The sequence below is a fragment of the Convolutriloba macropyga genome, chromosome 4, assembly GCF_964194025.1.
Source record: "Convolutriloba macropyga chromosome 4, txConMacr16.3, whole genome shotgun sequence".
NCBI classification, from domain to species: Eukaryota; Metazoa; Xenacoelomorpha; order Acoela; family Convolutidae; genus Convolutriloba; species Convolutriloba macropyga.
The window spans coordinates 56315581-56339811 of record NC_134471.1 but is presented as its reverse complement, the minus strand read 5'-3'; the positions used below and the strand labels follow the sequence as shown (position 1 = coordinate 56339811).

Sequence of the window (24231 nt, the reverse complement as noted above, 5' to 3'; positions counted from 1 at the left end):
TATAAAAATTAAGTCAAGGATCAAATTGCGAAACCCAGAGGACTGCTAACTTTTTAAAATCATTCTGAGGCAATTAAGAACTTCGATGCCAAAACAGCTCAAGAGTCCAATTAAATAGCAGATTAAAATTATGTCAGTTTGAATAAATAAATGCAGAAAAAAACTGATAATTATATCAAACAATAACGTCAATATAAACTGCCTATCGACGGACGAATTGCTCTCGAACAACTGGCGATCCAATCAATTTTAGATTGGGCATGGGCTAGAGAAACGTTTATGGAGGAAAAAACTTAGGACTAGGGAAGGGTTCGAACCCGCGACCTCGGATGACAGTCGTGGACAGTGACCACTTGGATACAATGGATATGCACGGCCATCTCTTACAATCGCTTTTATTTGAGCAAGAGATTAATTTCTTACGACTCGTAACTGAAATAAAAAAAATCAAGACGTCAAGAATGAAAAAGTCACTCGAGAAGTGAAATCGAAAGAAATTTCTAGAAGAAAACGGTTAAGCAAAATTTTTGCATAAAAAGACACACGCGTTTACATTAATTGCTTCAAACTTCGTTCGCGAGCAATCAAAAACCAAAATTTTGTTCCATCTGAACAGCGTCAAAGGAGAAAAACTGCGCATAGAATCATGAGCAGGTTTAATAGAACATAACCAATTAACTTCGGGCGAATCGCTCGCAGAATTAACACCATAAATTTTCAAAACACTGAATCGCATACTTAAAGATTAATAAATGCTTCAAGAGAGCTACTCAGCCGTTTAAACCCCTCCGGACTTTCTCCGTTTAGCTTCATAAAATAAAAGACCTAAGGACTAACATAATTTCTACAAACTTTGTGTGGGAGAAATTAATAAATGCAGCGGTCCAGAGAAAAATTAACAAATATCTTACTCTCTTAAAACAATGTTTTGATTTTTTGATTTTAAAATACCTTTTGAATTTCAAAAATATGGTTTCTGACCAAATTCAAATTTTAATAACAAAGCATTTTCGTAAGTTGCAAATTTGACATCATAGAAACAGGTCAAATTAGTATTTTCTGTATCAATTTTAATATGTACGTTAAATGTGATCCTTAACCAAATTTTCAATCTCAATTGGGGTGAAATATGATCCGAGACATTTTCCGTGAAGCAAGCGGGCTATATGTAAAGCACATGTCTGATGAAAAAGTTTCTGCAATAATAGTACGTTAAAACACGTTATTATAGTTTTTCAAAAAAAAAAACCAGCGACATTTTTTTCTTAATTTTCCAAAAAACTAACCAATATACTCTCATTTGACGAATTACTTTATTTTATTCTTTAAATTGAATCCACTCACAAAAGTGATTCTGGAGAATTAACTTTAAATTATGAGTGATGACACAAGGTGGCTCCTGAACATGTCTGTTTAAAAGGCAACGTTTTCTTGGTAAACAGCGATTTCTACAGTCTGTTTCGCTGCTAAATACCATCCCGAAGCAATTTCTTTAACCCTTTCTCCAAGTTAGCTAAATTAGCCTACGTAAAAAGCACGCGTCAGATTTTAAAGTTCAGTCAAATAAAACCTTCATATTAACATTCGCTTGCAGACTACGTCATGTCTTTAATGCAGAGGCTTTTATGCGGACTAAATTAACTGATAATGCAAAATACAACCTATCAATGCTTCATTTGATCACGTTTAAACGACTGGAACTGAATTCTGTCAACACTTTGAAATAATTTCAGATCAAAGTCCTTTTTATCAAAAAACGACCCCTAAATGAGTTCCTCTAATTGACTAGAAAATATAACCATGCTTATTTTTCGTCGGAAGTTCAAACGTGCACAGGCAATAAGATCAAAAGCCATTGAAGGATATTTAGAAGATCAAATTAAAACCCTAATGAGTTTGTGGGTTGAATAGTTGGCTTGTTCACTTGAAAATTACCTCTCTTGAAAAGACTTACTTTTTCAACCTTTGCGAAAGCTGCTCGTACATGCGCCAAAACTCATCAGCAGTTTCCATGTTTCAGTTTCTAGACCTTTCTATTTTTTTACACCAAATTCTACCGCATCAAGGTCATCGCAAACCTGAAAAGAAAAATAAAACGGTTATGAAAAACAATTCGATGGAATTTGTGCTCTGAAAAAATCACTTTTAAAACCAGAGGGTAACTTTGCAGCTTTAAAATTTCTATGCGACACAATACAAAAAATTATCGACAGTTCTATCTACTGCTCCTTACCTATAAATAAAGACATCGCCAAGAGCAGACGCGTGATGTAATTATTTATCCAATCCTGAACTGACAACGATCCGATAGCCAAACGATCAAACTCGATGCACTATCATCGGATTTTAGTGATAGGCGCAAATATCAAACTGTAAACTCATTCGCAATCAATTCTACGGGGAAAAAACATTTGGGATTCCATACTTGATTCAATTGTATATCTCAAAAAAAGTTTATTTGAAGTGTTAATAATTTAAATTCAAAAAATTTCCGGTGGAAAAAAATGTGACAATCACACAAAGTTTTCTTTTAATCACATGTAGCTAATTGTCTTCTTTCAAACCAAACAGCCCACGAAACAATAATTTTTTTTATATTTTGCTACAAAAAAATACGCTAAAATGCTCAGAAATTTGAATTGTTTGGACAGTTTTCTTAATAGTTAGGTGCTTTAGTAAGTTGAGTTAATACTGCCAAACAAATTCTGATCAAAATAAAAAAAGTTTCACCTATAATAAAACCTGCATTTGAAGCTGCATCTGACCAAAAAAGTCCAAAAAAAAAACTGGAGGAAAATTTATAATTGAACGCTTCAAGAAATTTTGCACTCAAAACAAACAAAATATGGTTCATTGTCAAAAATATGTTCAAATTTGACCAAGCTATTTTCAACGAGCTATGAATGCGCAAAACTATTAACTAGTTCCTGTATCGGCTTGCTTTTGATAACCAATGTTGAAAAATTTTGTGTTACAAAGTTGGCAAAATAACTTTCGTACACCCAAGAATTTATGGAAAAAGAAATGAAACGAAAGCTGTACAATGCTTTCTTAGATCTTTTCAATACACCAGTAAAATTTAGTCATTTAAAACACAGTGAGTTACTCTGGCTGTAGAATCACAGCAATTGAAAATGATTATAATCAAAAGCTTCGTATCAGAAAATGATAACTTAAGCAAAGCCGACCGTCAAAAATCTAAAAAAAAATTGAGAGCTTCAATTTTCAAAAACATAGCCAGAAGATTATAAAAAATTGCCTCTATAGACCTCCTTTGCACTCAAGTGGAACTGAAACAAGAAATAAAAACGCAGTGGTAGCCTCTTATTTTCGAATATGACACTTAAATTCAGTAATTTTTTTACTTTTAAAGTCAGAAAACTGCCAACATAAATGGTTTTCTGAGTGGATTCAAGTTGTCTCACAGAAGTTTCGAGGAGAAAACCTGGAAACACTTGGCTGAGAGGAAACATTTTCATGACCAACCTTGAAAACGGGAGACTTAGAGAAAGGCAACGTTAAATATCGAAGTGACATTATTTCATGGCACAGGGTGATAATTATTGCAAAAATATTTCAAATATTATTTCAATAACACAACTAAAAATTATGTTTTTGTAGAACTTTTTCGAGTCAGTACCCGAATCCCATCTATACTATATATTAGACGCCGACATCTTTAACGTTTATGCAGAACTTCGTCAATTTAACATTTCGCTACTATTTAATATGAAGAAACGACTTTTGCCAAAACATAAGCAATCAAGAATAGTTTTCAAAAGATCTTCCCAATTTCCATCCTGATGTCGAATTGAACCTAATATTCTAAGAATTACTATTTGATTTTTAGTATTTAGCTCTAACCGGCTCTTGTCTTCGCAATGAGCTCGGGGCGGCGAGAGACTAACCATTGAGTTTATTTTTGTTCTCTGTGTGGTAAATAAGATAAATTAACAACAAAGAACTATATTTGCTTCCAAGTTCTAAGTCTTCCATCTTATCGATTTGCTGTCGTTAGATCAAAAATTTTAAAAGCTGATTAACCGTTACAAATAGTTCACCTATTAGAAAACAAATTCAAACTTTTTGCTGTTTATTTCCAACGGCCTGTTGAGTTCCTAGTGAGCTTGAGGCGGTGTGAGAGACGCTCCAAGAGTTTTCCTCTGTTCTCGCGTTTGTTTTTCATTGGTGGTTAATTATCAAAATTAACATAAAAATGTTATTATGGCTACGATGTTAACGATCGTTCATTTTGTCATATCAGCTAATATATGGGCAAGGTTGTTAAAACTAAATTATTATCATTGGTTGTTAACCTAAAAATACATTAGAGCTAAACTTCTAACCGCCTCTGAGTTCATAGCAAACTCCAATCAACGTGAGTGGACTTGATCATCATTTAATAGCTTCAGAGGCAACACATTTGAAAACATTTTTTGAATGATCTGATAAAAAATGTACAGCATAAACAACTTAATTGAAGGTAGCCAATATCACTCCTTTCAGAACACCGAACATGACAATCCCAACGTAAAAACGAAATCAAGACGAACTGTTGGGCATTTAAATATTCGATCTTTCAAAAAAATAAAAAATGGACAAACTAGTGCATAGCCTTAAAAAACTTCCTATAATTTGTCTCATTGAAAACTGGCTAACCAAACTTCACGATGCAAAAACCTTCTCTATCGATTGTAACAACTTTTTATCTGGAATATGATGTTCTCGAGTTGGGGTATAATTATAAAGTTTCGGGATGGTTGTATTATTAAAGTATAACTTTGTTTTTACTGAAGCGGTGGCAGTAAAGCTTGAACTCAATGATCACAAATTAAGGTAATTATCTGTTTATAACAGCCCATACCTGTACACATTTGATTTCATAAAACAATTCATAGATTTTATTCAGAGAAACGACAAGCCATTGCTAGTCCGAACATGAATCAGGTGTGAACTAACCGCAATCAACCTGAAACAAACCAGCTAATAGATTTTTTATGGCAAAGTTGTTCTCTCGCTACCTCTGCGTACATGGTGTAGTCGAGGCGAGGCGGTGATACAAAAAAGTTGCAAGTAGTCTTAATTTGAGTCAACCACACTATGTTGCCAAAAATGGCTGAGGCCACTAAACAATGATTTGGAGTACGTTACTATTGACAAAACTACGATTGAAGACAGTGAAAATTTCCTTGTTTAAAACATTCAGATCAAACGCCTTTAATAACAACCTAAAAGCAAACTTTGCAGCCTCAAAGCCAGAAAAAATGTACCAACCATAGCGCAGATTTCAAAATTGAGAACATACCCGACAGATTGCCGGAAAATATCACTTTTAAAACCAGAGGGTAACTTTGCAGCTTTAAAATTTCTATGCGACACAATACAAAAAATTATCGACAGTTCTATCTACTGCTCCTTACCTATAAATAAAGACATCGCCAAGAGCAGACGCGTGATGTAATTATTTATCCAATCCTGAACTGACAACGATCCGATAGCCAAACGATCAAACTCGATGCACTATCATCGGATTTTAGTGATAGGCGCAAATATCAAACTGTAAACTCATTCGCAATCAATTCTACGGGGAAAAAACATTTGGGATTCCATACTTGATTCAATTGTATATCTCAAAATAAGTTTATTTGAAGTGTTAATAATTTAAATTCAAAAATTTTCCGGTGGAAAAAAATGTGACAATCACACAAAGTTTTCTTTTAATCACATGTAGCTAATTGTCTTCTTTCAAACCAAACAGCCCACGAAACAATAATTTTTTTCATATTTTGCTACAAAAAAAATACGCTAAAATGCTCAGAAATTTGAATTGTTTGGACAGTTTTCTTAATAGTTAGGTGCTTTAGTAAGTTGAGTTAATACTGCCAAACAAATTTTGATCAAAATAAAAAAGTTTCACCTATAATAAAACCTGCATTTGAAGCTGCATCTGACCAAAAAAAAGTCCAAAAAAACTGGAGGAAAATTTATAATTGAACGCTTCAAGAAATTTTGCACTCAAAACAAACAAAATATGGTTCATTGTCAAAAATATGTTTGAATTTGACCAAGCTATTTTCAACGAGCTATGAATGCGCAAAACTATTAACTAGTTCCTGTATCGGCTTGCTTTTGATAACCAATGTTGAAAAATTTTGTGTGACAAAGTTGGCAAAATAACTTTCGTACACCCAAGAATTTATGGAAAAAGAAATGAAACGAAAGCTGTACAATGCTTTCTTAGATTATCTTTTCAATACACCAGTAAAATTTAGTCATTTAAAACACAGTGAGTTACTCTGGCTGTAGAATCACAGCAATTGAAAATGATTATAATCAAAAGCTTCGTATCAGAAAATGATAACTTAAGCAAAGCCGACCGTCAAAAATCTAAAAGAAAATTGAGAGCTTCAATTTTCAAAAACATAGCCAGAAGATTACAAAAAATTGCCTCTATAGACCTCCTTTGCACTCAAGTGGAACTGAAACAAGAAATAAAAACGCAGTGGTAGCCTCTTATTTTCGAATATGACACTTAAATTCAGTAATTTTTTTACTTTTAACGTCAGAAAACTGCCAACATAAATGGTTTTCTGAGTGGATTCAAGTTGTCTCACAGAAGTTTCGAGGAGAAAACCTGGAAACACTTGGCTGAGAGGAAACATTTTCATGACCAACCTTGAAAACGGGAGACTTAGAGAAAGGCAACGTTAAATATCGAAGTGACATTATTTCATGGCACAGGGTGATAATTATTGCAAAAATATTTCAAATATTATTTCAATAACACAACTAAAAATTATGTTTTTGTAGAACTTTTTCGAGTCAGTACCCGAATCCCATCTATACTATATATTAGACGCCGACATCTTTAACGTTTATGCAGAACTTCGTCAATTTAACATTTCGCTACTATTTAATATGAAGAAACGACTTTTGCCAAAACATAAGCAATCAAGAATAGTTTTCAAAAGATCTTCCCAATTTCCATCCTGATGTCGAATTGAACCTAATATTCTAAGAATTACTATTTGATTTTTAGTATTTAGCTCTAACCGGCTCTTGTCTTCGCAATGAGCTCGGGGCGGCGAGAGACTAACCATTGAGTTTATTTTTGCTCTGTGTGGTAAATAAGATAAATTAACAACAAAGAACTATATTTGCCTCCATGTTCTAAGTCTTCCATCTTATCGATTTGCTGTCGTTAGATCAAAAATTTTAAAAGCTGATTAACCGTTACAAATAGTTCACCTATTAGAAAACAAATTCAAACTTTTTGCTGTTTATTTCCAACGGCCTGTTGAGTTCCTAGTGAGCTTGAGGCGGTGTGAGAGACGCTCCAAGAGTTTTCTTCTGTTCTCGCGTTTGTTTTTCATTGGTGGTTAATTATCAAAATTAACATAAAAATGTTATTATGGCTACGATGTTAACGATCTTTCATTTTGTCATATCAGCTAATATATGGGCAAGGTTGTTAAAACTAAATTATTATCATTGGTTGTTAACCTAAAAATACATTAGAGCTAAACTTCTAACCGCCTCTGAGTTCATAGCAAACTCCAATCAACGTGAGTGGACTTGATCATCATTTAATAGCTTCAGAGGCAACACATTTGAAAACATTTTTTGAATGATCTGATAAAAAATGTACAGCATAAACAACTTAATTGAAGGTAGCCAATATCACTCTTTTCAGAACACCGAACATGACAATCCCAACGTAAAAACGAAATCAAGACGAACTGTTGGGCATTTAAATATTCGATCTTTCAATAAAATAACAAAAAATGGACAAACTAGTGCATAGCCTTAAAAAACTTCCTATAATTTGTCTCATTGAAAACTGGCTAACCAAACTTCACGATGCAAAAACCTTCTCTATCGATTGTAACAACTTTTTATCTGGAATATGATGTTCTCGAGTTGGGGTATAATTATAAAGTTTCGGGATGGTTGTATTATTAAAGTATAACTTTGTTTTTACTGAAGCGGTGGCAGTAAAGCTTGAACTCAATGATCACAAATTAAGGTAATTATCTGTCTATAACAGCCCATACCTGTACACATTTGATTTCATAAAACAGTTCATAGATTTTATTCAGAGAAACGACAAGCCATTGCTAGTCCGAACATGAATCAGGTGTGAACTAACCGCAATCAACCTGAAACAAACCAGCTAATAGATTTTTTATGGCAAAGTTGTTCTCTCGCTACCTCTGCGTACATGGTGTAGTCGAGGCGAGGCGGTGATACAAAAAAGTTGCAAGTAGTCTTAATTTGAGTCAACCACACTATGTTGCCAAAAATGGCTGAGGCCACTAAACAATGATTTGGAGTACGTTACTATTGACAAAACTACGATTGAAGACAGTGAAAATTTCCTTGTTTAAAACATTCAGATCAAACGCCTTTAATAACAACCTAAAAGCAAACTTTGCAGCCTCAAAGCCAAAAAAATGTACCAACCATAGCGCAGATTTCAAAATTGAGAACATACCCGACAGATTGCCGAAAAATAGCCGCCAATATTGATTCCAATAAGCATGATTGGGATTGAAAGAATAGACGACATTGAAAAAAAAGATTTTTGTACAAAAACATTTTTTTAAGTCCGATTTATATTGATGGCATTTCGTAGTTGAACATACTTCTGTCTCTCAGTGAGAGGCTACAGGGTCTAGTATCAATACCAATAAGCAGTATAGATAGTAACTAAAACTTACGAGAACAAAGTTCAAGTACCGGGCATCTAAAAATGGGATTTATGGGCTTATCCCGTTTCCATTTCTGACTTTGATACCGACTCTCTTCATTTTGAATTCTTTGCTGAGCAGCTGCTGTATAAAAGGACTTTGAGCAGAATGACAGAAGAAAGAAACTAGCCTAGAGCAGTCAAAAACATTTCACTCAAAATGTCGAAAAGGCGGCAAAATGAGTAAAGCGAAAAAAAGTTCGAGGAAGTAAAAAAGCAGTATAGATAGTAACTAAAACTTACGAGAACAAAGTTCAAGTACCGGGCATCTAAAAATGGGCTTTATGGGTTTATCCCGTTTCTATTTCTGACTTCAATTTTTTATGCTGACTCTGTTCATTTTGAATTGCTTTGCTGAGCAACTTTGATGTTGAAATTCACTTTAAGAAGAATGAGTGAAGAGAGAAACTAGCCTAGACAAGTCAAAAAGATTTCATGCAAAATGTCGAAAAAGCGGCAAAATGGTAAAGCGAAAAAAAGTTCGAGGAAGTAAAAAAAACATAGCAGGACAAGACCTGAAAAACAATCCAAGGAATCGGATGAAAAACAGGCCTAATGTACCTGACCAGCAGATCAATTCAACAATCTCAGCCAAAAAGACGAAATCTCGAAAGTTGAGAAACTAAAAGAATCAATCTAAAGAAAAAAATAAATTATTCCTAAAATTTTTGAAGCCTTTAACCTAAAGGCCATTTATGACACAATGCAATATAGTCATTAACTCACGCAAAAGACTAGAAAGAGATTAATTTGACACCTAAGGTAGGTAATCTTGAAAAAAATGACAAACGCTTCAATAAGAAATGTGAAGAATGCTTCAAATGAAAAGGAAAAATTTATATTTTTCGAAAATTTGTCTGGAAAAAAGTTCAAATTCATTTTTTCTCTGTAGAGTTCTGTCTTGTAACTCATCTGCAACATTTAAAAAGTTTCGTTGGCCAATAAAGATAGTTAAAATGACAAAAAATCAAAAAAATTTGAAAACAATCAAAAAAATTTAAATTGCAAGCTTTATTTAAAAAATTACTTATATTTGCAATCTAAAAAAACAGAAAACTATTTTTGTTGCCACTAGAAACTCTGCAATAACATACTAGCAAACTCAATAGCAGCAAACCCCTGGCCACTTAGGAAAAAGACTAAAATTTCAGGAAGTCAAAGAAAAAATTACAATTTGAAAATCGCTAAAATTTGTAATATTAAAATCTTAAAACACATTCCCCATTACCACTAGAAACTATGCAGTTACCTATTATCAAAACCTAAAGGAAATGTTTTGGCTGTTCAGGTTAGAGAAACCTAAAAATTGACAACAATTTTCAAAAATTTGAAAAATTTGGCTCAAGCCATGGCCAATAAAAATTTTGCAGTAATTTATTAGCAAATCCTAGAGATTTCTTGCCCCCTGGAGCTGGAAAACTTGAATACTGACAATTAATGTCAGAAAATTGGAAAAAACTGCAAGTTTTATCAAAAAATTGGTGAAATTTGTGAAGTTGAAAACCATTCCATTACCACTAGGAACTAAAAAATAACCTATTATTGTAACACCAAGAGCTGAAACAAAAATATTCAAAAAAACTTGAAAACATTTTAAAAATTAGAATAAATTACCGTGTTTATGTTTGTTGTAGCAATACATATAGCTCCTAAATTGGCCATAAAAAGTAATTACGTCTTGCAAAGGAACTTTACCAACTTTTACAAACCTCAATTTCAGACTGCTCCAACAAAAAATCCGAAAAAAGACGAAAAAATTGCAACATTTTGTGCTCAAAAACTTCTGAAAATGACCTGTTAACCTTGAATTACGGCCTTCCCAGTAGCTTCACCACTCTAAGTACCTGAAGAACTACTAAACGCGGCTAAGTGCCTCTAATGAAACTTGATGCCCGCTGAGCTTTACCTGTTTATCCCGTTTTGAAAGCTCAAAGTCATAAAAAAAGGTGTGAAAACATCTTACAAAAATAAAAAACATAGCAGGACAAGTCCTGACGTACAATTCAAAAAATTTTCATTGACTAAACAGAAAAACTAGACCTAGAATCGACAATGAGTGAATTGAAAAAACCATTTTTAAAAAAAAATCAGATCAAAAAAATAAGAAAAAAACGGAAACTCAATGTCAAAATGCCGCATGTGGAAAAAACCATTAGCGAGAAATGAAAATTTAATTCAAATAAAAACTAGGTCTAGAATGAGCTGTTAATGGATTGGGAAAACCATTTAGAAAAAAAATCCGGTCCAAAAAATCGAAAAAACAGTAAAAATCAGAGTGAAATTGGCGCATGTGAACAAAAAACTACTACCGAGAAACCGAATTTTTGTTCAAACACCGTTTTCTCACTCTAATTTAAAATCAGAGCGAAAAAGATTCACGCCGCAAAACCACTCGCTTTTTCGCTCCATTTCCTGTTTCGGCGTGACCAAAATCACTACTCCAATTTGACTTCAAGAATCTTGAAAATGTGTGAACAGATCTTAAAAAAAAAGACAGCGCCCCAATACAATTCAAATTCTTTGAATTGTAAAAAGACAGAGCACCAATACAATCCACTTCTTGGATTGTAAAAAAATTAGGAGCGCTATAATAGCCGGCTGAGAAAATGAGGGCGGCTATTAATAAAAAAGATATGGATACTCATATTCAACAACTAGCAACATCAAGATTTTTCAGCACGTGATTGAAGTTAGACCAAACTTACAATTTAATCGCCAGTAACGAGAAAAAAACTGTTGGATTCGGGTTTGGTCTGATAAACGGGCGATAGAACATCCAGAACTTATTTGAAGGTAGCCAATATCACCCCTTTCAGAACACCAAAAGTGACTCTCCCACCGTAAAACCGAAAAATTAGTGTATCGCCTTGAAAAGCTTCCTGTGCTTTGTCTCATTGAAAAGTGGTTAGCAACTTCACGATGCAAAAATTTCTCTATAGATTTCTAACTCCAGGTTACAACAACTTTTCACCTGGAATATGCTGTTCTCGAGGCAAGGAGAACTTTGTTTTTACTGAAGCGGTGGTGGTAGAGCTTGAACTCCATGATCACAGATTAAGCTAAACATTTATCTATATCATCCATCTATCATAAAATTTTTGTTAAATTAATACGTTAAAGAATTAAAAACATCCCTGAAAAAAATGGCAAACTAGGTTAAAGATTACAGTTCCCATGTTGGACACCATTAAACAAACTTTTTCCAGCCCAACAGAAATTAATAAAGCGCACGTTTTCAGCTCAGGTCAATAATTTTGAAAATCTCAGAAAAGAATTTAAAATTGAAAGTTATGTTCGTGCTTTTGTCGAGAACAGCAATGAAAATTCTTACAACCAACCAACATAATAGAGGTCAAAAATGTAATAAAACACTCAAAAGAAGAAAGCGCCAAGAGGCAATGATTTCTTATTAGATGGAAAAGCAGTCTAACCTTCAATTTCGAATGTTTTATCGCACTTAAAAATCCTATTTGTTAATAAGAGTATCTTTCCATCTCCGTTGAAAAGGATAAAGTTATACCTCCGTTACAAGAAGGCTCTAACTGAACAAAAACAACAACAGACAAATTTCCCTATAAAATGTCTGAAGCAGAGTTTACGAAATAATTATGTTGAGTCAAATAATTATATTGAATCGCTTCCATTGTTATCCAAAATCAATTTGGTGTCAAACGAAACAGTACAGTTAATGCGCTTCTTTAATTATTCGCAAATCTAGGAGCACCAAAAAGCGAAACTTTGGATTCTATCTAGTTACAAAAATTAGAAAGATATGAAATCCCTGGTACCTGGTTTCAATCTTACCTCCTAAACAGAAATCAGTCGGTAGACCCGAAATAATTTGCATCTTAATGGTCAATTACCCAAAAAATGGAATCCCGCAAGGATCCATTTTTGGCTTTTCTTGCATCAATTAACGATCTCCGACTTTACTGTAGAAAAACTAGATATTTCTCTTTGCGTACGCTACAAATTTCACATCCGTTAGTGTAAAAGAAACCAACTTAAACGGACAATGGAACCGTTGAAAAAGTCATCAAAACAATTAGTAGTTCAAAAATTTTGTTCTGACTCTGAAATAATTAATTTTGAGCCTGCTTGAAATTTCTTTGGGAGTTAAAATTGATCCAAATTATCTTTCAGTGGTCATGTCGATAAAATAACTACAAAATTTAGTAAACAATGCAGTCTGATAACAAAATAGCGCAACTAAACACTGAGAAAACAACAGGTCGGAGAGAACTTGTTTTAGCGATGAAAAATCGTCAGTACAATATGGAATACTGGTGTATGGCTGCTGTTGCTACCTTAACCTTTCTCCTTCACTTACACTAAAGAAAATTGACCCATCTATGTAACGGATTTGTGCGACCATCTGTTTTTTATTAGCATCGAATTCTAACTTATCTTTTTAAAACACCAGTGAAAATTGAGTCATTTAAAACACAGTGGGTTACTCTGGCTGAAGAATCACAGCAATTGAATATGATTATAACCAAAAGCTTCGTTTGAATTTATCCATTTATGTAACGGATTGATCTATTTATGTAACGGATTGATCCATTTATGTAACGGATTGATCCATTTATGTAACGGATTGATCCATTTATGTAACGGATTGATCCATTTATGTAACGGATTGATCCATTTATGTAACGGATTGATCCATTTATGTAACGGATTGATCCATTTATGTAACGGATTGATCCATTTATGTAACGGATTGATCCATTTATGTAACGGATTGTTCCATTTATGTAACGGATTGATCCATTTATGTAACGGATTGATCCATTTATGTAACGGATTGATCCATTTATGTAACGGATTGATCCATTTATGTAACGGATTGATCCATTTATGTAACGGATTGATCCATTTATGAGACGGATTGATCCATTTATGTAACGAATTGATCCATTTATGTAACGGATTGATCCATTTATGTAACGGATTGATCCATTTATGTAACGGATTGATCCATTTATGTAACGGATTGTTCCATTTATGTAACGGATTGATCCATTTATGTAACGGATTGATCCATTTATGTAACGGATTGATCCATTTATGTAACGGATTGATCCATTTATGTAACGGATTGTTCCATTTATGTAACGGATTGATCCATTTATGTAACGGATTGATCCATTTATGTAACGGATTGATCCATTTATGTAACGGATTGATCCATTTATGTAACGGATTGATCCATTTATGTAACGGATTGTTCCATTTATGTAACGGATTGATCCATTTATGTAACGGATTGATCCATTTATGTAACGGATTGATCCATTTATGTAACGGATTGATCCATTTATGTAACGGATTGTTCCATTTATGTAACGGATTGATCCATTTATGTAACGGATTGATCCATTTATGTAACGGATTGATCCATTTATGTAACGGATTGATCCATTTATGTAACGGATTGATCCATTTATGTAACGGATTGATCCATTTATGAGACGGATTGATCCATTTATGTAACGAATTGATCCATTTATGTAACGAATTCGTGCGACCATCTGTTTTTTATTAGTATCGAATTCTAACCGTAGACGATCCACATTTTAATGAATTGTTTAAATTAGTTCTTAGATCTCTCAAATAGCTGCACTCTAAACATTTTGCAATAACCATTTGATCCTCAATTCTAAGGTAGAAAAACTAGACAAAATACATTGAAATTGCTGAAAAAATCTAACTGCAAAACCAGACGTGAAAGACTAGCGATTTAATTCTGCGCAACCCAGCCTTGTGATAAAATGAAGTGTTTCGGTATTATTCCGGCCGAATTTGAATTTTTTTGGAAATGAATCTCAATTATACCAAAAAGTATAAAACTCATTCTAAGCAAACATAACCAACTAGCGACGGAGCGAATTGCTCTCAAACGACCGGCGAGCGGTTGTCCTCGTCAGTAGCTAGCTAGAGTTTAATGAGGCTAGCTTTTGAGGTGTGTAAGGTGAGCACTCAATTAACTAATTATTATTCAAATACTTACAGAAGTACTGTTATGCTTAATTATTATAGAAATTCCTTGTGTTACAATAAAACTCGCAAGGTGGAAGAGAAGATCTATATGATCTCGTTCCCATTTCTCTTGTTGTTTAACCTTAATTATATCAACTAATTATTTATGATTTTTACGATATTTATGATTTTTACATTATGATGAAGACTGTACGAGTAAACGACCAAGAATTTTCTTAAATTTAGATTTACTACTGCTATTTTGCAAGGTCTTTCGCTTATTACTGTTAATATCTTTTGAAAAATTCAATTACTTACATTTACCTCTTTAACATGAACACCAAAGAAGCCAGCGTTGCATATAGTTTTTGCCTTATTTCATTACATCAAAGTACAGTGAACATTTTGTTATAGTGAAAACTAATCATTATTGGTCAACTATTTATCGTTCCAACAGGACTGAGCGAGGCAGAACATGGATGCATAACAAGAGTATATTTACTACGAGTATCAATTGTTCCACAAATTTCGACAGAGCGATATATTTGCAGATCGAAACCTATGAGTGGTATCATTAGGAAGCACCGGAATACAATTGTGAAAGCCAGCTTAGTATACTTTCACTATCCTAATAATTCCTTTTTTAAGCTATCGAAGAATGACGATTTGCGAACAACTAGCTTTCGACGCAAATATCGTCAATTTTGAGGTCATATTAGGTGAAATTTAGACACTTTTGACACAAAAATTATTCATCATTGTCATAACCACTATCAGTTTGGTCGGGCCCTATTAAATCCGACCCCACTTGGTTGGGGGGACTATATACTCAAATATATTTTAATTTTTTTTTTTCAGTCAATTTTGGCCGATCGATATAATCATCGTAGAGAAATGTGAATGGTACCATTAAAAAGCTCGTCCATCGTAGAATTCAAATATAAAAAGATTTTTTTAATTTCCCTTTTTTCGATGAGTTATTGAGGTTTAAAGTTTTGTGTGAACACGTGATATTTGACATTATTTTAATCACCTTTAGGGGAATTTTCGTTCAAATTAAAATTTTTATCTAAAATAATTAAATCAAAATTAAATTTTACGCTTCAGAATCAAACAATTTTGTGTTCCTAATAGACGAAAGGCAATAAAAAAAGGCTGTTTATGGTCTCATAGGGAATTTTACCATTACAAAATTGATTTCTATTTGAGCTGTTTTTTGAAACCTTTTCATATTTTTTGTTTTTATTTCGAATCACTTAGAGACTAGTCATTTTTCATATCAAAATTCCGATCAAATCACAATTGCAGTCAAATAATGCCCAATTAACAAATAATTCGTTTTGAAGGAATCGCTCAAGATTTTATGGCTTCTATCATTGAGCTTTCGTAATTTTTTATGAAATTTTGATTTTCTTTTTGAGATTTACATTTTTTTTGTAGTCCTATGGTAGTTTCGTTGAATAAAATTGAAATGGGCTCACTTATGAATATCAACTAAACCTATCTAGTGCTTTAAGTGGACAGCTAATGGCTGCTTAGACTTCAAAAACAATTTTTCGAAAAATTAATTTTAAACATTAACCGAACTTAAACTTATTTCTGTGTACTTTTTTAATATTTTTGGTTCCTTTTGAAATCTTATCATATTGCCTTAATATTGACAGTTCCCGTTGGCTTAGAGAAGGAGTTCAATTGATCATAGATAAAAAAATTCAGAGAAAAATTTATGGTTTCAATGGCTTTGACACATTCTTCCACTTCTCTAATGAATTTTTTGTTTTTGCAATTATCGTTTTCATAGTCATAAGTATTTTTGTGAAGACTTATTCATAACATAGGAATGACAGATATCATTGCTTTCGCATCGAGGTAGAACATAGACGAATTGTTGTGACAAACCTGTTAAATAGTCCCCACTTGCAAGTGTGAGGCTATTTAATTTCGTTTCAGCTTGTGTTGTTATTCATTGTGTAATCAAAGGCCGGATATTGTTTTTGGAAGGCCCCAATTAGCGGGGATTTTAGATTCCGCGGAACAAAGAAATTTGAGAATTATTTATTTTTTTAAAGCGTGGAAGCATTTGGCGTGAGAGTTCTCCGCATCTGCGTGATCCGTGCGGTATGATTCTAACACTTTCCTTAGCTACCTTAGTTTATTGTCATTACAGCTGAAAATTTGGCGTGAAAATTCTCCGCAGCTGTTCGAATAAATAATTTCGCAGCCCAGTAGCGGGCTTTTCCTTTTGCCCACTGATTCCCCAATTTAACTCAAAGTGAAAGTTGCACCACCCCCGCCCCCTGAGTCACAATGCGATATTTGTATGCAGCGATGTAATCCACTAACAGCTGTAAATCGTGTCAACTGTAAAAAATGTACACGTTTATCATGCTTGCTTAGGAACCACGAACTGTTCAAACTTACAAGGAATGATTTGCTGGTGGTGAAAAACATGCTCGACAAGCTTTGTTGCAGAGCTATCGGCTCTTGACAGAATATCAGCTATGAAGAAAATGGAATGCGGTAATTCATTAATACGCGATGTTGCTCTGCTTCGAAATGAGGTGGCGTTGCTTAGAAAACCAACTTTCCCCTCCTTAATGCGGCTACAACTCGTTTCACAACGTACCCAAAGATAGCTAACGTCCTCTAAGGAAGTGAAGACGTGAACAAGTACGAGTTCTTCGAAATTATCAGGTGTCAAAACTACGCGAAGGCATATCTATGTGGGAAGACAAAGTCAGCATATAACTACAACAGAGATGGAAGTGTATTGTGCTACAAACGCTGTTCTCCACATCCGTCAGATTTTAAAACCGGAGTCACTGCTTTAATCCTTCCATTGAGTCTTGAAATTCGATGAAAAAACTGAATCACCCGATTTCTGGCCCGGAAATGTTAGTTTCCAGATTTTATCTAAACAATACTATACGCGAATGACTATCTCGTGTTGCTCAAAATTGACTAAAGATAAGAAGCTCCTTATTTCAAGAAAACTCTGCTTAATTTTTTCTTATACAATGCGGGTTCTGTTCGGAGTCAGACAGAAGAGTTAACTGACATTCTAGAACTAAACGAAATTCAGTATGTGTGGAATCTTGGATTAGTAATACATCTGATGACAACTTTGTACTCCAACAATGTTGTCCACGCGCGGAATTAAGTTTTATAGTGCCCCAAGACTCGATAAAAGAGGAGGATGAATCTGTTTTAGGGATCTAACCAATTGAAAAATTTTGATGTTTTTGTCCGAATATTTTGAGTGCTGTTTCATAATACTTAAAGCTGAACGAACAAAACTTTATTATTAATCGCTGTTTGTGGAACTCGAGGAGGTAATGACGACTCTTTTATTGAGAACTTCACCCCTTTCTTTGAGAAGAGGATGCTTTACGAGAGAATTCTGCTAGGTGATCTGAATATTATTGAATCTGAAGAGGAAAAGAAAATTAGAGCGTGCTTTTCGAAACACGGAGAACATTGGCTTATCATCCGTCCTTGAAAACACGAAAACTTATTTTCAGAAAAATCACCAAAAGCGTGCTACTTAAATCGATAATAAACTGAAGAATGAGTCTAATCGCCAGAAGTTTGCTTTATTGAAATCTCTTTTAAGCAAAGAAGAACGTCAGTTGCCAAGATATGAAAGCAAACTAGCTCAAAGCGAAAATTAAACATTGTTGCATCAACTGATTCAACCACGTCTCATGAAGACCCGTGGATAAAGAGCAGGATGAGTTTTTAAGAAATTATCTCCAGAGTTTTTCCACAGGCACTAAAAACAGCGGTCGTAAAAACCTTAAATGAAAAAAGGACCTTGCGAATTATCGTCGGATATCAAATATAAGCTTGATCTCAAAATTTTTAGAAAAGGCTGTTTCACAACAACTGAGAGATCATCTTAAAGACAACAAAATCTTATACAAATTCCAAAGTCCTTATAGAAAGTTCTTCTAAACTGAAGGAGCACTCCTGAAATTAACCAATGACATTTAATGCTAAATTTAGAATTGCAAAAAAGCACGCTTTACATTGGCCTTGATTTATGAGCAGCATTTGATACAATTGACTATGATATAATTCTGTCTGTTCTTGACAAAAGTCTAGCAATTGGGCATCGTGTTCTCAGTTTTCAAAAGCTACCTCAGTGGTAGATCACAAAGTTTTAATTGACTTACTCCAATGCAGTCAGTTGAAACGGGTGTTCCGCACGGTTCGATCTCAGCCCCTCTTTTTACTTGTTATCTGTTACCATTAGAGCTTATGTTTGCGAAGCTGAACGTGAATTATTGATTTGGTGCTGGTGACATGGCTGATTATTTTGTCTACAACAATATGACGCAAGAAAAATTCGATTAAACATTGAGCACTCTGCAAAAATGGTTTAATGATGCAAAAATTCGGCTTAATAAAAAGAAAACAGAATACATAAATATTGCGCGGAAGAACTCGATGCTCAGTGATATTCAGCTGCAAATGGATTCTAAATTTTCGGATGTGAGTTTTTGGGTTTTGTTTTACAAGATTCACTCTCTCTCTCTTTCCAAGCAAGTTAGTTCAGTGTGTGTAGTTGTTACCATTTCTTACGTGAAGTCTACTCCCTCAGAAACTCCAATACGAAAGACTCATTAATTGGTTTAGAGAGAGCTTTAATTTACATTAAGCTTGACAATTGTAAATCGATTTATTAAGGGTTGTCCGACGTTCTTCTCCAGAAATTACAGCGGTTAATGAACTGTGAATGAAAATTAATATTTTGACTATCACCTGGCACACCAACTTTTGATTTTATTAACAGTTGCACTGGTTACCTGCACGAAAACTAATTCTTTTCAAAATTCTTCTGATGGGTTATCGTCTGGTTCAACATCCGCAGAGGAATTCAGACTCTTAACTCGCTGGTATCTCGAAATAGCAAAGTACCAAAATCTCGATATAATCACAACTTTCAAACTCTAGCTTTGAAGACAGTTTTCGGGAAAATATCATTGGGTTTTGCAGTCCCTAACGAAGTGAATCGGCTTCCTTTTGAAATAAAAGTGTTACCAAACAAAAACGCCTTCAGAAAGAAGCTAAAAACTTTTTCTCAGAAACCGATTGTACATAATTCTTGAGTATGTAAATAGTGCTTAAATCAATAATAAAAATAATAATGATAATCACTGAATTCCAATGAACGCTTTTGAATTCCATGGCCTTGAAACTAGGGGTTTTCTCAAAAATTTTGTTTTTTTAATATATTTGTTTACAATTGTTGTTTTTTATTACAAGTCATTTTGATAAAAAAACATCCCCATTGCTGTTAAAAAATTAGATGAAAATAAAAGTTTTTTTCTGAATACTTCATTTTTTAGTTACTTCGACAGTGTTCTATCAATTTTTCTTTGAAATTGCTGTTTTTGCCTGTTTTTAAATTATTTATGTAGTCGTTTATGTAGTTATAAACGCTGAGAGCTCTCGTAAGCTTCTAATTGAGGATTGAATAAATTTATTCAATGCATTATGTGTAAAGCTAAAGGTCTTCAATTTTTAAAAAAACTTTTCAATTGTTGTTGCTCTTTTTGTCAACTTGTAACTTACCCTCAAAATTGAGAGGTCCAATTCGCTTCTTTGTAATTCAAACATTAACCTGTTTTGATATTATGTCGTAACTGTTGTTTTGTTTGTTGACAATATGCATTTTCATAAATATTTTGTGAGTGGTCAATACTTGTGTTTCTTTTTGTCTTCTTTAAGCAAGTTCGCGTAACAACATATACCGATGATTTTCAAACCAGGCTCAACATACTTAACTTTTCAGTAAAATTCACATATTTAAACCGTTGAATTCATATATGTGAATTTAACTTTTCAGTAAAAATCGCATATTTAAAATTCCTATACTCAACATATTTAACTTTTCAGTAAATGAAATTAATAAACATAATACTAAGATAACAGCTAATGATTTTAGTTACCCAGATAATCTGTGTTCTCTCAAATTGTTTATATCTTTGAGTTAAGTTATTCTGCAACTGTAGTCAGTTTCTATGGCTTGGTCTAACCAAAGACAGGCCCTATTGGCTTCCTAATAACGTTTCAGTAAATAATATAAAATTTGTTTGTTAAAAGCTTCTGGTTTTTTAAGTGTTTGAAGTTATTTGGTTTAAAGAAAGTAAATCTTTTTGAGTTTGCGTCATTATTTCCTCTTTTGACGACTGTTATCTAGTCTCATTTAAGAAAATTTCTGCTTTGTAATTAGGCAAAAGGTAAATCTGTGTAAGTTTTCTTCATTGTATGTATTTCTTCAACAAATCCTGAGGAACTTGTCGGAGAGTCGATGGACTAGGAAGCTCAATTTGCATTTCATTTTAACCCGCATTCAGATGATGCTTCACATGGGAGCTGATCATAAACGATGCCAGAAGTTCGTCATTTACAAGGTCGACTTGATCGCGCACAATACATAGGACATCAAATCTAGACAGAATAGGTTCCGAGAGGTCAACATTGTCAGCAAATGTCAAAGTCGGGTCATATCGCCCACCAATCGGATTCTCAGCTGAAATGATTGAGCACTCTTTTGAATTTATTTATGAATGACTTCGGCTTAGTTCAGTACGTAAAAAGTCTAGTCGCCAGAAGTTTGCTTTATTGAAATCTCTTAGGCAAAGAAGAACGTCAGCTGCCAAGATATGAAAGCAAACAAGCTCTAGCTGCCGAATTCAACAACTTCTTCATAGCAAAAATTGAACATATTATTGCATCAACTGATTCAACCACGTCTCATGAAGACCCGTGGATAAGGAGCAGGATGAGTTTTTCGGGCGGGCAATTATCTCCGGAGTTTTTCCACATGCTCTAAAAACAGCAGTTGTGAGACCTTACATGATACAATTCAATCTCGTTTGGCTAGACATTGCGAATTATCGCCCTTTATCAAATCTAAGCTTTCTCTCAAGTTATTAGAAAGAGCTGTGTTACAACAACTGAGAGATCATCTTGAAGATAATAATATCTTATGCAAATTCTAAAGTCCTTATAGAAAGTTTTCAACTGAAAGCGCACTCCTGCAAGTAACCAATGACATTTTGCTAAATTAGAATTGAGAAAACGCACGCTTTACATGGGCCTTTATTTATGAGCCGCATTTGATACAATTGATCATGATATACGTCTGTCTGTTCTTGAAAAGAGTCGAGGAATTAGGCATCGTGTTCTCAGTTTGCAGAAGCTACCTCAGTGGTAGATCACAAAGTTTTAATTGACACTCTCTTCAATGCAGCCAGTTGAAACGGGTGTTCCGCAGGGTTCTGTTTCAGCCCATCTTTTTACTTGTTATCGGTTACCATTAGAGCTTATGTTTGCGAAGCTGAACGTGAGTTGGTGTTTTGGTGCTGGTGACATGGCTGACTATTTTTCTACAACAAGGTGACGCAAGAAAAATTCGATTCAACATTGGGCACTCTGCAAAAATGGTTTAATGGTTCAAAAATTCCGCTAAATACAAAGAAAACAGAATACATGAATATTGCGCGGAAGAGCTCGATGGTCAGTGATATCCAACTGCCAATGGATTCTAAATTTCCGGATGTGTATTTTTGGGTTTTGTTTTAGAAAATTGACTCTCTTTCCATGCAAGTTAGTTCAGTGTGTGCAAGTTGTTACTATTTCTTACGTAAAGTCTATTCCTTCAGAGACTCCAGTACGAAAGATTCATTAATTGGTTTAGAGAGAGAGTTTTAATTTCCAGTAGGCTTGACAATTGTAATACGCTTTATTATGGGTTGTCCGACGTTCTCCTCCAGAAATTACAGCGGTTAACGAACTGTGCATGAAAATAAATTTTTTGCTTATCACCTGGCACACCAACTTCCGATTTTATTGAACAGTTGTACTGGTTACCTGCACAAAAAAATTCTGACGGGTAATCGTCTGGTTCACCATCCGCAGAGGGTTCCAGAATATCTTAACTCGCTGGTATCTCGAAATGGCAAAATGACGAGATTTCGATGTATTTACAACTTTCAAACTCCAGTTTTTTAGCTTCTGTCTGAAAGCGTTTTTGGTTGATAGGACTTATCTCAAATGAAAGTCGATTCCATACGTTAAAGACCGCAAAACCGAATGATCTTTTTCTGAAAGACAGCTTTCGGAAAAAGATCATTCGGTTTTGCGGTCCTTAACGAATGGAATCGACTTCCATTTGAAATAAAAGTCTTACAAAACAAAAACGCCTTCAGACAGAAGCTAAAAACTTTTTCTCTAAAAACTAAGCAATCTATTGTACAACACTTTTGAGAATGTAAAAAGTGCTTAAACCAATAATAAAAATATTAACAATATTCATAGAATTCCGTTGAAAGCTATTGAATTTAATGGCCTTGAAAACAGAGGTTTTCTAAAAATTTCGTGTTTTTAACATATTTGTTATTTTTTGTTACAAGTCATTTTGTTTAAAAAAAACAACCCTATTGCTGTTAAAAAATCAGATAATGATAAGTTTTTTTCTGAATAGTTCATTTTTTAATGACTGCGACAGTGTTCTATCAATTTTTCTTTGAATTTGCTGTTTTTGCCTGTTTTTAAATTATTTATGTAGTCGTTTATGTAGTTATAAACGCTGAGAGCTCTCGTAAGCTTCTAATTGAGGATTGAATAAACTTATTCAATGCATTCAGTGTAAAGCTAAAGGTCATAGCTCCTGACAGTTTCTTTCAATTTTTTAAAAAACTTTTTAATTGTTGTTGCTCTTTTTGTCAACTTGTAACTTACCCTCGACATTGAGAGGTCCAATTCGGTTCCTTGTAATTCAAACATTAACCTGTTTTGATATGTCGTAGCTATTGTTTTGTTTGTTGGACAATATGCATTTTCATAAATACTTTGAGTGGTCAATATTTCTGTTTCTTTTTGTCTTCTTTAAGCAAGTTCGCGTAACATATCCCGATGATTTTCAAATCAGGCTCAACATATTTAACTTTTCAGTAAAATTCACATATTTAAAATTCACATATTCAACCTATTTGAATTTTCAGAATCTAACATATTTAACTTTTTAGTAAATGAAATTTAAAAACATAATACTAAAATAATCGCTAATGATTTTAGTTACCCAGATAATCTGTGTTCTCTCAAATTGTTTCTATCTTCAAGTTATTCTGCACCTTAAGTCCGTTTCTTTGGCTTAGTCTAACCAAAGACAGGTCCTATTGGCTTCCTAATGACGTTTTTTTGTAAATTAATACAAAATTTGTTTGTTAAAAGCTTCTGGTTTTTAAGACGTTTGAAGTTATTTGGTTTAAAAAATGTTATTTTTTTCAGCCTGCTGTTATAATTTCTTTTGTCGACTTATTACCTAGTCTCATTTAAAAAAAAGTTGTAATTAAGAAAAATGAAATCTGTGTAGTTAGGGTTTTGTCTGATTGTAATTTGAGGTTACCACTAGGTGCTTTTAAATTGAGATATTGAGTTTTTGCCGTAAAAATGTTTTTTTTTGCTTGTTTTGTTAGTTGTTTTTTCCT

The 24231-nt window shown here is 33.7% G+C and overlaps 1 protein-coding gene across 1 annotated transcript in view; it reads right to left on the bottom strand.

The window, feature by feature from the left end:
• Window positions 1-24231, bottom strand: part of LOC142338539 (40-kDa huntingtin-associated protein-like) — a 238221-nt gene that overhangs the window by 30918 nt on the left and 183072 nt on the right. Inside the window, exon 2 of the mRNA XM_075388328.1 lies at window positions 1955-2080. Within this exon, the coding sequence (XP_075244443.1) occupies window positions 1955-2013 (59 nt within the window). The 5' untranslated portion in view covers window positions 2014-2080. The remainder of the gene's footprint in view (window positions 1-1954; window positions 2081-24231) is intronic.